Raw genomic sequence first — 12,971 nt, 5'->3', positions numbered from 1 at the left:
GCTCGCGCGTATGCCTGGCGGGCCCGGTCCGAGCGCGGCCACGACGACGGATCGGGCAGCAGCAGCGATGAGTCCGACGAGAGGACCTTCGGATGCTACGTCTGCTGCCGGCCGAAGCGAAATCGCACCAGACCAAAGCCGAAGCGTAACTTGTTCCGCAACTTCTTCGATCGGGCCTTCGAGAGCTGCTTCGGCCAACCTGAGAACGACGAGTTCAGAGTCCCGCACAGTCCCAAGGTCACGACGATTCCTATGGTGGAGACTTGCAGACCGATGTGCCTGGAAACCCAGGAGCAGCGCTTCCAGATGCGCGAGCAGAGGAAGCGCAGCCAGCTCATCGACAGGCAGCTACAGGAGGAGAAGATGGGTTACACGTGTACGCACCGCCTGCTGCTTCTAGGTAACGCGGCGGACTCTGCCCGTGGGGAGCAGGGCCGCCCGGGACCCGGGAAGGGGTGGAAGGGTTGCCCGTGGGGCGCAGGGCCTAGCGGCGGGAGGAGGGTTTCTGGGCAAAGGCCAGAAGAGCCTGCTAGGAAGTTCCAGCGAGGGCCCTAACTTTGCCCCGGGAGTGGGGGGCTGGGGGAGGCCTCGGGTGGGCTGGGGTGGCCGGAGTATATGCCCTCCAGGGAGAAAGAGGTGGTGTACAACACTGGGGGTCGTTTCCAGCTGGACAAACCAGCGCCAGAGGCGATAGGGCCAGCGACCATAGGACGACCCCAAATCCTGGGGTGGGGGACGGCAAGAAAGGCGGGGGCCTCAGGTGAGCCAGGAACTGCCGGGGAGGGGCCTCGGGGTTCCCCGGCTAAGCTGTTTGTGGCCGTGGTGGGATGGGGTCGTTGGGAAAGGCGCGCCCCGCCTCGCCTGGCACGGCTGCTTGGACTCAGACAGCTTGTCGTTGGTGTGTGTTGGTGTCCATATTGTGTCCGCCTGTGCATGATCTGCGCTCCAGTGTTCCCCAGTTCCCATCCCTGGCACCCCCAATTCACCCGCCGACTGTGTACTTGTACGGGGAATGGGCTGTCTTGTGTTGTGCGCCATGGCGCGGGCAAAAACTTTCCGCGTCCGCACTCCCTGGTGGTACCTGTGAGCTGGCGCTCTGCAGCGGGCGGCACGGAAAATGCAGAGCAGGCTGTGGGACATCTTGGTAATGTGTTGGGCACCTCGCGCAGGGGAAGGGGGCCGCCCCCTGATGGCCTCCATAACCTTTTTTTCTATATGTCTTTCTCTCTTTTTTCCCTTTGCGCTAAGCGTTTCCTCTCTTCTCGTTCGCTCGCCAAACCCTCCCGCCTTTACGGTTGAAAAAACCACTCAGGTATCTGGGGCGTCAGGGGCTGCACACATAAGTTCGGTATTCTGCACACACTCGGCTCACCTGGTGGGGGGAGGGTGGGGTGGGGGAGGGGAAAGCACACCAACCTGCTCTAGGCAAGTCTGGATCCAAACCACACGGGGTTGGTTCCGAGGGGCGGGGGCGTGGCTTTTAAAAACATGAAATAATTTCCCCCCCCCTACGGACGAGCCCGAGGTAAGCCAATCATTTACACTTTCACACTCATGCAGTAGGAGGGGCTTAGTTAAAAGAGGGGTGCGTTGGGAGTGGACTGCAGTCGTGTTTAAAATGCAATTAAAATAAATCATTTTTTAAAATGTTCCGAGTGTATTTTAAGTGTTTGGACAAAATGTGATAACATTGACTATGACTTGTGAAATCTGTAAATGTCTGCATGTGAATCTTTTCAGGCAGCTTTAGCTGGGGGCAAAGAGGCTCAAAGGTAAGATCCTCTGCAAGTGGGCTGGTGATGAAAAAAAATTAAAAAGGTCTTGTGTTCATAATCATATTAGAAGGGTATCTTTCGGGGCCCTCTGCCTGCCCCTTTGCTTTGGGGTGGGGGCCCCACACCTCCCACCACAACAAGACCCCTCCCTTATTTTCAAATCCTTCCTGGCCCCTCCCAGTCTCCACCCCCTTTGCCTCCTCAGCCTCCTTTAGCTCAAACCTGGAGCATTGACCCTTTGTGCCACAGTTAATCACAGCAGTAATTAGCAATGGTCTGAATGTGTGGCTTAAATGAAAATTCCAAAGTGAATTTCTTTATTTTATTCTCTAAGACCTTTCAAGGGATTTAACGATCACCATTTCTCAGGCTTTGCTAAACGTTTGCTAAGTATTTTATAATGTGTCCTGGTTTTAATTAATGACGTTACGGACGTGGCTGTATGCTGTTGTGATGTGCATCTCTCACAAATCACAGTGTTGAATGTGATGGTCATTGCTGCCCACCCACAGAGATAATGACATCATCATTTCCCCAAGAACATGGAGGAGAGGGAGCTTAAATTTCTGATGTTCCACTGCACCAAAGCCACTGAGCCTCCAATGACAATACCCTGTTTTCCTGCAAACAGCTGGTTTTGCCACAATAGTCCCATTTCAATATTCCAAGCATCGCTCTGGGGAGCAAACCCATGATGGGGAAGGGAGACACAATTGGGTCAAGACAGGAGAGTCAGTTACAGTGTGCACTTGGCCCTAGTGGGCAGTATCCCTTGCCTTCTGGGGCCTCAGTTGCCTAATTTGTGAAATGTCTATTTGAATGGGGGAGGGAGGGTGCAGAGCCAGGAGCACAGTCCACTCGAATCAGCACTGGAGGCTTATACCATAGATGATGCAAACATCAATCCAGTAGCAAATGGTCTATGTCTGAGGCAGAGTCTTCAGAATATTAGAAGTTCCCTTGATTTGTATTGGGGGGCAGGCGGCATGTTAACCTTAATCACAGGAAATTTGCCATCATCCTGGCTCTGCTTCCAGGGTGGTGGTCCAGCAGACCCACCTCAGCCACAGGTAGCATGACCCTAAATCAGAGAGCCAGGCTTATGGTTTCTGACCAGGTTTCATTTTGCCCAAGTGCCAAGAGAGGTACCCCATCTGGGTCTGAGTTACTCACTGGGGAGGGGGAGAGTAGGGAGAATGAGGCCTTACATTTAGAACAAGCCTTTTACTAACATTCTATTCCTAACACATAAAACAAGACATCCATCTTCCTGCCACTGAACATGCAGAACAAATGACCATCCTTTGATGTGGCTCTGAATTTGTGACACGCAGATTCATCTGTGGCTTTAAAAATGTGTGTGTGCATTTGTATATATGTACCCCTCTGTGTTTTTATTGCCCGAACAGCTTAACATTACAGGGATTTTTAAAAAACTATAGCTGACATACTATATTAATTCCAGTTCTGCTACATAGTGATTTGACACTTATATCCCTTACAGAGTGATCATCACAAAAAACCTAGTAACCATCTATCACCATACAAAGTTATTACCATATTATTGACTATGTTCCCTCTGCTGTATTCAGGGAACCTTAAAGGAGAAAAGATAGGTAGGTAGGTAAGTAGGTAGGTAGAAAGAATCAATGACATGACTAGAATATCTAAAGTGTTGAAGCTTTTTTTAATTCAACACTAGCCAATAATAGACTGTTTCCATGTTTCTGTTGCCCTTTTGGATAATTTTGGTGGCTTTACCATTTTTTGGAACCTAAATTTCCTCATGTCTTAGGAATTGAAGGGGCTGCTATATTAGAATTTCTTAGTAGCTGCTGTATTTATTAAAATTGTGCAGACAAAACGCTCTATGTACTAATGGCCATTCTGCCATGATGCTTTATTTATACAGTGAGTCTCAATTAATTGATGACTTATTTATGGTACCAGCCACCAGGTGCAACAGTGCTGCATTGCAGCCATCTTGTAGGAGGCCTTTTTTTTTTTTTCTCAATACACCCATTTTTCTGTATTCAAAATGCTCCATTGAGCTGTTTGGTGCCATGGAGAGGATATGGCCTATCTGGCGACAACACTGTTAGAATTAAGCAAGACTTTTATTATTTTCCCTCCTCTGTCTCTCTATAGTAGTTCGTGCTTCTCAAAGGCCGAAGTTCTTTCCTGTGTTTTAAAATCCAATTTCCCCTAGATTTCTCTCAAACAAAAATGTGTGTTTTTTCTATATAGGTATGTTAGGTTTTATAATTCATCCACATTATATACCATGAAAAACTGGTATGAAGCTGTTTTGTGTGTCCCCTCCTGACCCCACAGAAGAGGATACACAATGGCCCTGGAGTTCTTAGTAACCAGTAATAGCAATGATTCTGCATAATGACAACACATTCTCATTGTATTTTTTTAAAAAGCCTTTCATGGAGTCACATTTGTCCTTTGAAACAGCCTTGGGCAATAAAAACACGCTAGGACCCCATTTCATAGGCAAATCAGAGATTGAATGTCAGGGACTTTTGCTCAAGGACTGCAAGGTAAGTGAAGGAATCCATGCTTATCCAACAACGTGGCAGTAGCTGTATCGCATTATTAAATGTACAGCATGATTGCAAGTGTACTGTGTGCTCTTAAAATCCCTTGTCAGATGACAGGTGACCAGCAGTCTTCTGCTTTCTGATTTACAGCCAAAGCCTGACAGATTCCTGGTTATAAATGTCCATGGAGTGTATGTGAAACGAGAGCTCCCCCATTCCAGAGACACCTGTCATTGCTATGGTGAGATCTAGTTTCCACCATTTGCTTTAGCTCATCAGCCAACACTGCAGTCTTAGCTCATCTGTTGGGCTTTTTTTTTCTTTTTCTTTTAAATGCAGGTTTTCTTCTGACTCTTTTTAAAATCCCCCTGTGGTTTTCTTCAGGATCTAAAGCTTTCCCACTGACTAAGGTTTCCACTAATAATAATAATAATTTTAAAATGGGGTTGTTTTTATGCATTCTTCCTTACATTTTTAGTGTTCTGGTATAATAGACTATTTAGAAGCCTGCTTTGGATCTAATGACCCTATTAAAATAACTGTTGCTCAGAGTCCTTTGGAGTGATTTTTTAAAAAGTATTTCTTCCTCTTAGTAAGGGCTAATTCCTGCTTAGTGAGAGTCAGTGCATAATCTTAGAAATCACCTTTGATTTTTATGCAGGAAGGTCGGTATTAAGCAAGAAAATAAATTTCTTTTTAGGAAGATAAACTAATTGACTAGATTTGAAATTCTCCACACTGGCCATGCCTCTTCCTTTTAGAATTGATTTCCCCACCAAATAAAACAAACCCCTCACCCCCAGCAATATTACGCTTCTTAAAATGTCTTTGCATCAGGTGACTTTTAGGAAGCATGTGCGAGCCAATGAAAATTGGTCTCTGTGCTTCTTGGTTTCTTTCACCAGGGGCCAAGTGGGGTTTTCCCGGGTCCCAGTGGAATGTGAAATTAACCTGACAGTTGTCTATTTTAAAATCAAATTTATCAGGTGATGCAGCACTTTTCAAAACAAAGGGCAGGGTCAGTTGATACAACAGGGTCCCCACCATCAATGGAAACAGGTGGTCCAGGAGAGAACTAATTGTATTAGTCAGTCTAATTAACCCTCTCCAGCCCTGGCGGCCCTCCAGTAACAAGGACTCTGAGACACTGGCCCTGCTAACACCCACCTTAACAGATTTCATTGAATTAGATGGAAAGGGTCTTCATCCCATCAGAGCCCTATTCTGGCCTGTGGTCACCCTGGGCAGGAGATGCTGGTCTTTTCAGGGAGTGAGAGGAATGGACCGCGCCTGCCCTGCTGAAGATGCAGTCCACCGGCCCTAAGAGGCCTTCAGGAGAGTGAGGAAGGCAAGCGAGAGGCCCCAGCTGCACTGGCCTGCCAGCCTCCGGACAGGGAGGAGATGTCATTTCCCTTCATTCCTCTAAAAAGAAGGCCAGAGACTAGAAGGGAAGTTACCAGAGAGTGAGAAAAGTTACTCTTTAGAGAATGAGAGGAGCCTCGAGAGGTGTCCCCAACCCAGGGCCTGCACAGGGAAGTGCCCAGTGAATGGCAACCAGCATCTTTAGAAATATACTTCTCCTTTTCAACTCTTTTGCTCTCAGTGAGGTTTTTGTTTTGTTTTCTGTATTCCCATGAGACTGATCACTTCTAAGTTTGAAGAGTCCAGGTACCCACTTGTTCTGCCCCTCAGTTTCAGATACACTCTTTGGACACTTTTTGTAAACAAAGGTGAGCCCAAGCAGTAGACAGGTGACACCTTACCAAATTGATGATTGTGTGAAGCCACTCTCAGGTGAGCAGTGTGGCCGAGAAAGGATGAGAGAGCTTTTTTGACTTGTCACCCGGACCCGGTCCCCTGCCACCTCTGTACTAGACCCTGTCTACAAATCAAGTCAGTGTGGGGGTTGAGCCCTGGGACCTGAGTGCAGATTGTTCTGTGCTTATTACACATGCAAAAAAAAGAAAAAAAAGATTGTCTTTAGTTTCCAGTTTCCTTCCGGACAGCCACATGGTGGGAAAGGCCAGCCCTTGCGAATGGAAGAGGAGGAGACCGCCAAGAAGAAGGTAGGGAACAACACGAGAATGCAATGTTGGACTATGAAGTGTGGTTGACCATCACGCTCAGTGGAGACAGGGTTCTCTGGGCTCCGATCATCTAGTTAGGATGATCCGAGCTGTTGTGCACAGGCAGCTACTGGGGGCTGACATAAGGGAGGGATGTTAGGTAACTGATCTGTGACAGAGCAGTGACAATTAAGGGAGGGTGGCTCGTTTTACTCACTTAGAGCGAAAATCCCAAATTGCATTGCAGAGTAATTTGTTAAACCTCAGGAGAGTTCGTGAGCATTTCGACTCATGGAGTTCTGCCCACAGAAGTTAAACATTAGCTTTCAGTAAATGTTTCTTAATGATTCAATTTGGGGCGAGGAGAGAGGTAAAAAGGTACCCATTGTTATCTGATCCTGAATTTATGATGAGTCAGTCAGCATTTCCGACGTTGTCACACACATTTCGTGTGTGGGACAAAGTCGGCATCTTAAACTTCCTTTAATGAGTTGATAATGGGAAGGAAATGTCTTGTACCCACAGTTAAGCTCTCACAGGTTGGGCGTCATGCTGAGAGTGGATTTTTAGAAGGAACTATGAACTTGGGCAGTGAGAGCCTCTGTTAAATTATCCAGCTCTTGCTTCTCCCCTCAGTCAAAAGACCACATCACCTCTCTCCTCTGTCCTATTTGAACACTCCTGCCTCTCATCACACTGCCTGCTGATATGCAAATGACTGTAAAGATTTTTTTTAACAGGGCACCTCATCCAGGTAAGTTTGCAGCTGTGGGATTTCCGAAAGGACTAAGGTTTAGGATGACTGACGCACAAAAACTGAAGTCACACCCTGTGATGTGGCCCAGGACCAGGAAGGGCTGCTAGCCAGCACTCTGCCACAAGAAACGAAACGAGGGGCCTGCTCTCAGCAGGTGTCCATGCCAGCACCCCAACCTCTGGGACCACATGCCTGGGCCTCAACTTCTTTAGCTATAAAAGTAGCTGATGGGTCCAATTGAAAACAAACAAACAAAAACCACCAACCTGTCAGAAATAGAATCACTTAGGAAGGTATAGGTGCTTACATTACTTGACCGTCTGAACACATCCTCTTAAGTGGGTGCCATTTTCTTACCTATGCTTATAGATGCTACTCCTGCGTGTCCTAAGGACCTAAGCAGAAGCCCTGTGGGGTCCCAACGTCAAAGTTTATTTGTCATTTGCACCTTGAGTTTTGGGGCCTTCGTGGGCTTCTGAAATCTTAGAAAGTGTCCATCTTAATTCCTTGCAGCCATTCTCTGTATAGGTCTTTAGGCCTACAAGATGCTTACTTAGCTTATGCATAAAATCACACCGCCCCCTGCAGGGTCCTCCAGCCCACTGCCCACCTCAGGTGTGACTTTTTGAGTGACCAACCCTCCAAGGGCCCAGAAATGGTGACTGTGAGTTGATATTGCAGGTGGCCACTAGATGGTGAGGTGGGATAAGGTAGAGGAGACCTGTCACAGCTATGGTAGGAATGAGAATGGAGGGGAGGAGCCAGCAAGGGTCCCACTTCACATGAGGTTCACCCACATGACCCCCAGGACAAAGCTGAAGTTTCATAGCCCCCAAACTTTAGTCAGACCCAGCCTTTTCTTTTTAAGCTATGATTCCTCCCTTTTGGCTGGCTCTGCTGGGATTTTGGTAGCATTGGGAGGGCTCTGTCTGACAAAGAGGCCCTCCACAGCGGCTCCCCCACATTTAATCATGGGGCCAATCCTATGCACTATAGGGCATTTAGCAGCATCCCTGACCTCCACCCACTAGATGCAACACGAGCACACATACACATGCACACACACATGAGCGCACACAAATGTGCAATGTATGCACAAACACATGTATGTGTGCACACAATATATGCACATGCATGCATACACAAATATACACACGAGCACACAAATATATACACACAAAATACGAATACTCGTGCACATATGCACACACACATTTGTGCACACAGAACACATGCACACATATACACACATGTGCACAGACAGATGCACTCACACAGGCACACACAAATGTGCACATGCAAGCACACACAAAACGAACACACATACACATGCATATATGCACGCACATATACACATGCCCACGTGTGCATGCACACATACATATGAACAGATATGTGTGAATACACACATGTATGCATATGCACACATTCACGTGCACATATACACATGAGCACACAAAATATGCGCATGTGCACACATGCACTCACTCATAGATTCATATACACACAAGCACATGCACAAATATGCACACCTGTGCACACAGAAGTACAAACACACATGCATATATACACATGTGCACATGCCCATGTGTGCACACATAGGCACTCAAGTATGTGCACACACGCCCATGCACACACACATATTCACATGCGCATATCTACATAGGGCACACATGTGCCCATGCCCACGTGTGCATGCATAGGCACACATGGACACACATACACATGTGCACATGCACATACATGGACACACAAACATGCACATATGCACATTCATATGGACACATACAAGTGCACACATTCACATGCACATGAGATATGCACGTGCCCACATGCACACACTCACATACGGACACATGTACACACACATGTATGGACACAAATATATGTGTGCACACGTGCACATATACACATATGGAGACATACAAGTGCACGCACACAAATGTGTGTACATATTCACACACCCACACACATGAGCACACAATATGCACGCATATACATGTGCCTGCATATGCACACTCACACATGGACACACAAATATGTAGATGTGTACACATACACACAGATACACACAAATATGCACACATATTCACATGCACATATACACATGAGCACACAACATATGCACACACATGTGGCTGTGCCCACTGCGTGCACATATGCATTCACACATATGGACACGCGTACACATGTGCATGCACATGCATGGACACAAATATGTACATCTACCCACATGCACATGAGCACACACACATATGGACACACAAATGTATACACACAAACGTGCATGCATATTTGCATGCACATAAATAAGCACACAAAAGTACATGCATGCATGCACTGCACACATGTGAACACATGCATGCACATATATGGACACAAGCACAAATATGCACATGTGCGCATGAACCCATATTCACATACACACGAGCATGCAAAATATGCACACGTGTTCATATGCAGGCACACATGCACATGTGCGTGCACACCTACACGTGCACACGTGCGTGTGTACATGCATGCACATGTGTGCACACACGAAACCTACCCCCACTAAATACACAGCGTGATCACCAAAACTCTCTAATCATTGCCAAATATCCCCTGGAGGTCAAAATCATCTGCAGTTGACAGCTACTGCCCTAACATTATCAATACTGAATTCTGGGAAAGGTAGCAATCATACATGTCATACTTCGAACCCCTTAAAAAGGAAAAGTCATCTTCAGAGGAAAGGTTGTTGAGGTTAGTACAGTAACCAGCATGAAGCCTTTATTCTAGTGCAGCGGTTCTCAACCTGTGGGTTGCGACCCCTTTGGGGGTCGAATGACCCTTTCATAGGGGCCACCTAAGACCATCAGAAAACACATATATAATTACATATTGTTTTTGTGATTAATCACTATGCTTTAATTATGTTCAATTTGTAACAATGAAAATACATCCTGCATATCAGATATTTATATTACGATTCATAACAGTAGCAAAATTACAGTTATGAAGTAGCAATGAAAATAATTTTATGGTTGGTGGTCACCACAACATGAGGAATTGTATTAAAGGGTTGCGGCATTAGGAAGGTTGAGAACCATTGTTCTAGTGTTGGTGATCCTGGGTAGAAGTAATTTCCAGAAATCTCAGAAAAGAAGGTGACCCAGATGATCCAAAGTAGGATAGAAAAGGAAATTATCCTAGGGCAGTGGTCGACAAACTGATTGGTCAACAGAGCCAAATATCAACAGTACGACGATTGAAATTTCTTTTGAGAGCCAAATTTTTTAAACTTAAACTATATAGGTAGGTACATTGTTATGAACTTAATTAGGGTACTCCTAAGACTTAGGAAGAGCCACACTCAAGGGGCCAAAGAGCTGCGTGTGGCTCGCGAGCCAGTTTGCCGACCACAGTCCTAGGAAACAAATAATGAATTGGTCTAAGACTGAATAACTGAGACAACCCTGTAGCTAATCCGTGGGTCAGGACACAGTAGGGCTGAAGTAGATTTTAAGCTCTGGTGATCACATTGACCTTTTAGGGCTCCAGAGAGCGGGGTCTGTAGCAGGCTGCGGTCCCCGCTCTGTGCGCTGAATTCATTCACTCTGCATCATGGAGAAAGGTGCCAAGGTTGTAAGGACTAGGAACAGGTCAGCTGGCAGCGGGGCCCACCCTGTGTGAGTCCCACAGACACCGATGGAGGCTTATAGGGGCCATGTGTATATACCAGCAACACGGTTGTAGGCCCCATCAGCTGAGTCTCCTTGGTCCCAGGCCCATAGGGAGCCAGCCCACTGCATGGAGGTGACCATAACCCTGAGCAATGGCTTTCTCAAGGCAGGAAGTTACCTTGCAGGCGTGGGATGGGAGGGGAAGTGGAAGGGTTGCCTGATGGTGACTGTACTGAGAAAGGCAACATTAGAGCTTTCAGGAATAAAACAGTTATGCCAAGGACATTTCCTGACCAGGAGTCTTGCACTTGGTCTTTGATAGGATGGGGGACACCTCCCCATTTGTAGGGCAGGTACCTTAGAATAATTGGACTAAGTCATGATTTCACTTTTAAACATTGTCTAACCCAGCGGTTCTCAACCTGTGGGTCGAGACCCCTTTGGCGGTCGAACGACCCTTTCACAGGGTCGCCTAAGACCATCCAGCATATCAGATATTTACATGATGATTCATAACAGTAGCAACATTACAGTTATGAAGTAGCAACGAAAATAATTTTATGGTTGGAGTCACAACATGAGGAACTGTATTTAAAGGGCCAGAAGGTTGAGAACCACTGGTCTAACCCCTCAACGTGCACCTACCCAGGCTCTCTCCCAAGCAATCATTATGGAAGAAGACTTGATTGCTTCTTCATTATATTTTGAGCCTAAAACATTACATTTTTTGTCCCCATCTGGTCTTTTCATAAAGCCTTCAGATGTTACAGATTCATCAGAGATTTAATTTATTTTTAAACTTTTTTTTTCTTGGAGAATTTAGAATTTATGGCCTTTAAGTTAATTGCAAAATCTAAGGGGGGGGGGGGACCTACTACACTCCAGACATCTATTATGAATTTAAACACTTTAGCTTTTACTATTGGTTTTTTTTACGGCAGGTAGTTTGATTGTGTATTAGATGTGTGAAATTAGAAATATGTTTTAAAATGTTCCAAGTTCAGCTAAGCAGAGTTTCCTCCAACTAATAACTCCTTATTGCAGAATCCTCGAAATTCCCCGAGGGGTGTTTACTGAGAGTTGATTTCGACATTTTGTCTGGGACCCAGTGCATCCTTCCAAGGAAATGTTCAGAAGGCTCCGGGCCAATCCCCAAACAAATGGCAAACGCTAGGGGAAGATTTTGAAAGGCAGGTTGTGAGAAAACGAATAGCTATTCACCACTAAACATTTATGTGACTTCATTTCTTCCCTTTTAGCAGCTACAAGGGAAGCATAGTGGGTCACTTTTGCTTTGCACACCAATGGCCAGGACAGGTTTTAAGATGGACACTTGAAAGAGGGTTCCCCTTTCCACATGGGGGCCTTTGGAAGTTTTCCTGATGGGATCCAGTCATTCTGGGCTGGTCTTAGGAAATCACTTATATCCGGGCTATTTGGCATGGGGTGAGCTTATGGTGATTATTCCTTGCTATCTTCCTACGTTGCCCTAGTGGGGGGATGGGGTGGGGAGCCCCAACTTTTCCTGAGGGTCTAGGATGGTGGAAAGAGAGCACTGGCTTAGATGTTAGGAGTTCTCATTCCTGGGACCTGGTTGAGTCTAGCCCTCTCATCAAGAATTTGCCAAGTGACATCCAGAAAAGCCAGTTCTTAAACTTGTTGACAATGCTCCATTTTGTGATAATCCTGCCGTGGTTAGTGCAGGGGCTTAAATGTGTGAGGTTTGTGGTCAGCTTTTTGCATAAAGAGGTAATGGCCCAGGTGAGCAGGTGAACAGGCTTGAGGAAGGGCGTTCTGGACAGAGCCCCCTACTCCTCACTCAGCAGGCACACATGCAGGCATCTTATCCTGACTCTTAGGTACACAGGCCCCCCTCTCTCTCCCTCCCTCCCTCCCTCAGCCCTAAAACCTTCATTCCCCAGAGGTAGGGTCTGACTTCAGGTACTAAGATGGGCTCAAAATTGGGAGCCTATCTTTCATTCTCCCAGGACACAGGGTCTGGAAAAAGACCATCAGTCAGTCTGCCTTTGGTGGAGAAGAGGGGCTGTGCCCCCTGCCCCCCGGAGGTCCACTCAGCACAGAAATGGGGAAACAGAAACCAGCCCCCTAAGGAATTCCCTCATTTATTTCTTGCTTTCCTGTTTTTTTCTCTTGAAATT

At 46.4% G+C, this 12,971-nt stretch overlaps 2 protein-coding genes across 5 annotated transcripts in view; both read left to right on the top strand.

Annotated features, from left to right (window-relative positions):
- Positions 1 to 71, top strand: part of LOC107182306 (protein ALEX-like) — a 3,663-nt gene extending 3,592 nt beyond the window's left edge. The window contains exon 4 of the mRNA XM_015560723.1: positions 34 to 71. Within this exon, the coding sequence (XP_015416209.1) occupies positions 34 to 71 (38 nt within the window). The remainder of the gene's footprint in view (positions 1 to 33) is intronic.
- Positions 1 to 12,971, top strand: part of LOC102774843 (guanine nucleotide-binding protein G(s) subunit alpha isoforms short) — a 78,570-nt gene that overhangs the window by 14,919 nt on the left and 50,680 nt on the right. For 3 of the 4 annotated variants that reach the window (XM_006758824.2, XM_006758823.2, XM_015560729.1), the window contains exon 1: positions 321 to 400. The exons of the other annotated variant lie outside the window; for it this stretch is intronic. In XM_006758824.2, coding sequence (XP_006758887.2) covers positions 364 to 400 — 37 coding nt within the window. In that variant the 5' untranslated portion in view covers positions 321 to 363. Of the gene's footprint in view, positions 1 to 320; positions 401 to 12,971 lie in introns of those variants that run through there. 4 annotated transcript variants of the gene reach the window in all.

Source organism: Myotis davidii, unplaced genomic scaffold (genome assembly GCF_000327345.1).
Source record: "Myotis davidii unplaced genomic scaffold, ASM32734v1 scaffold75, whole genome shotgun sequence".
Taxonomy (NCBI): Eukaryota; Metazoa; Chordata; class Mammalia; order Chiroptera; family Vespertilionidae; genus Myotis; species Myotis davidii.
Note: the sequence above shows the minus strand (reverse complement) of the source record. Positions and strands in the feature narration are given on the sequence as shown.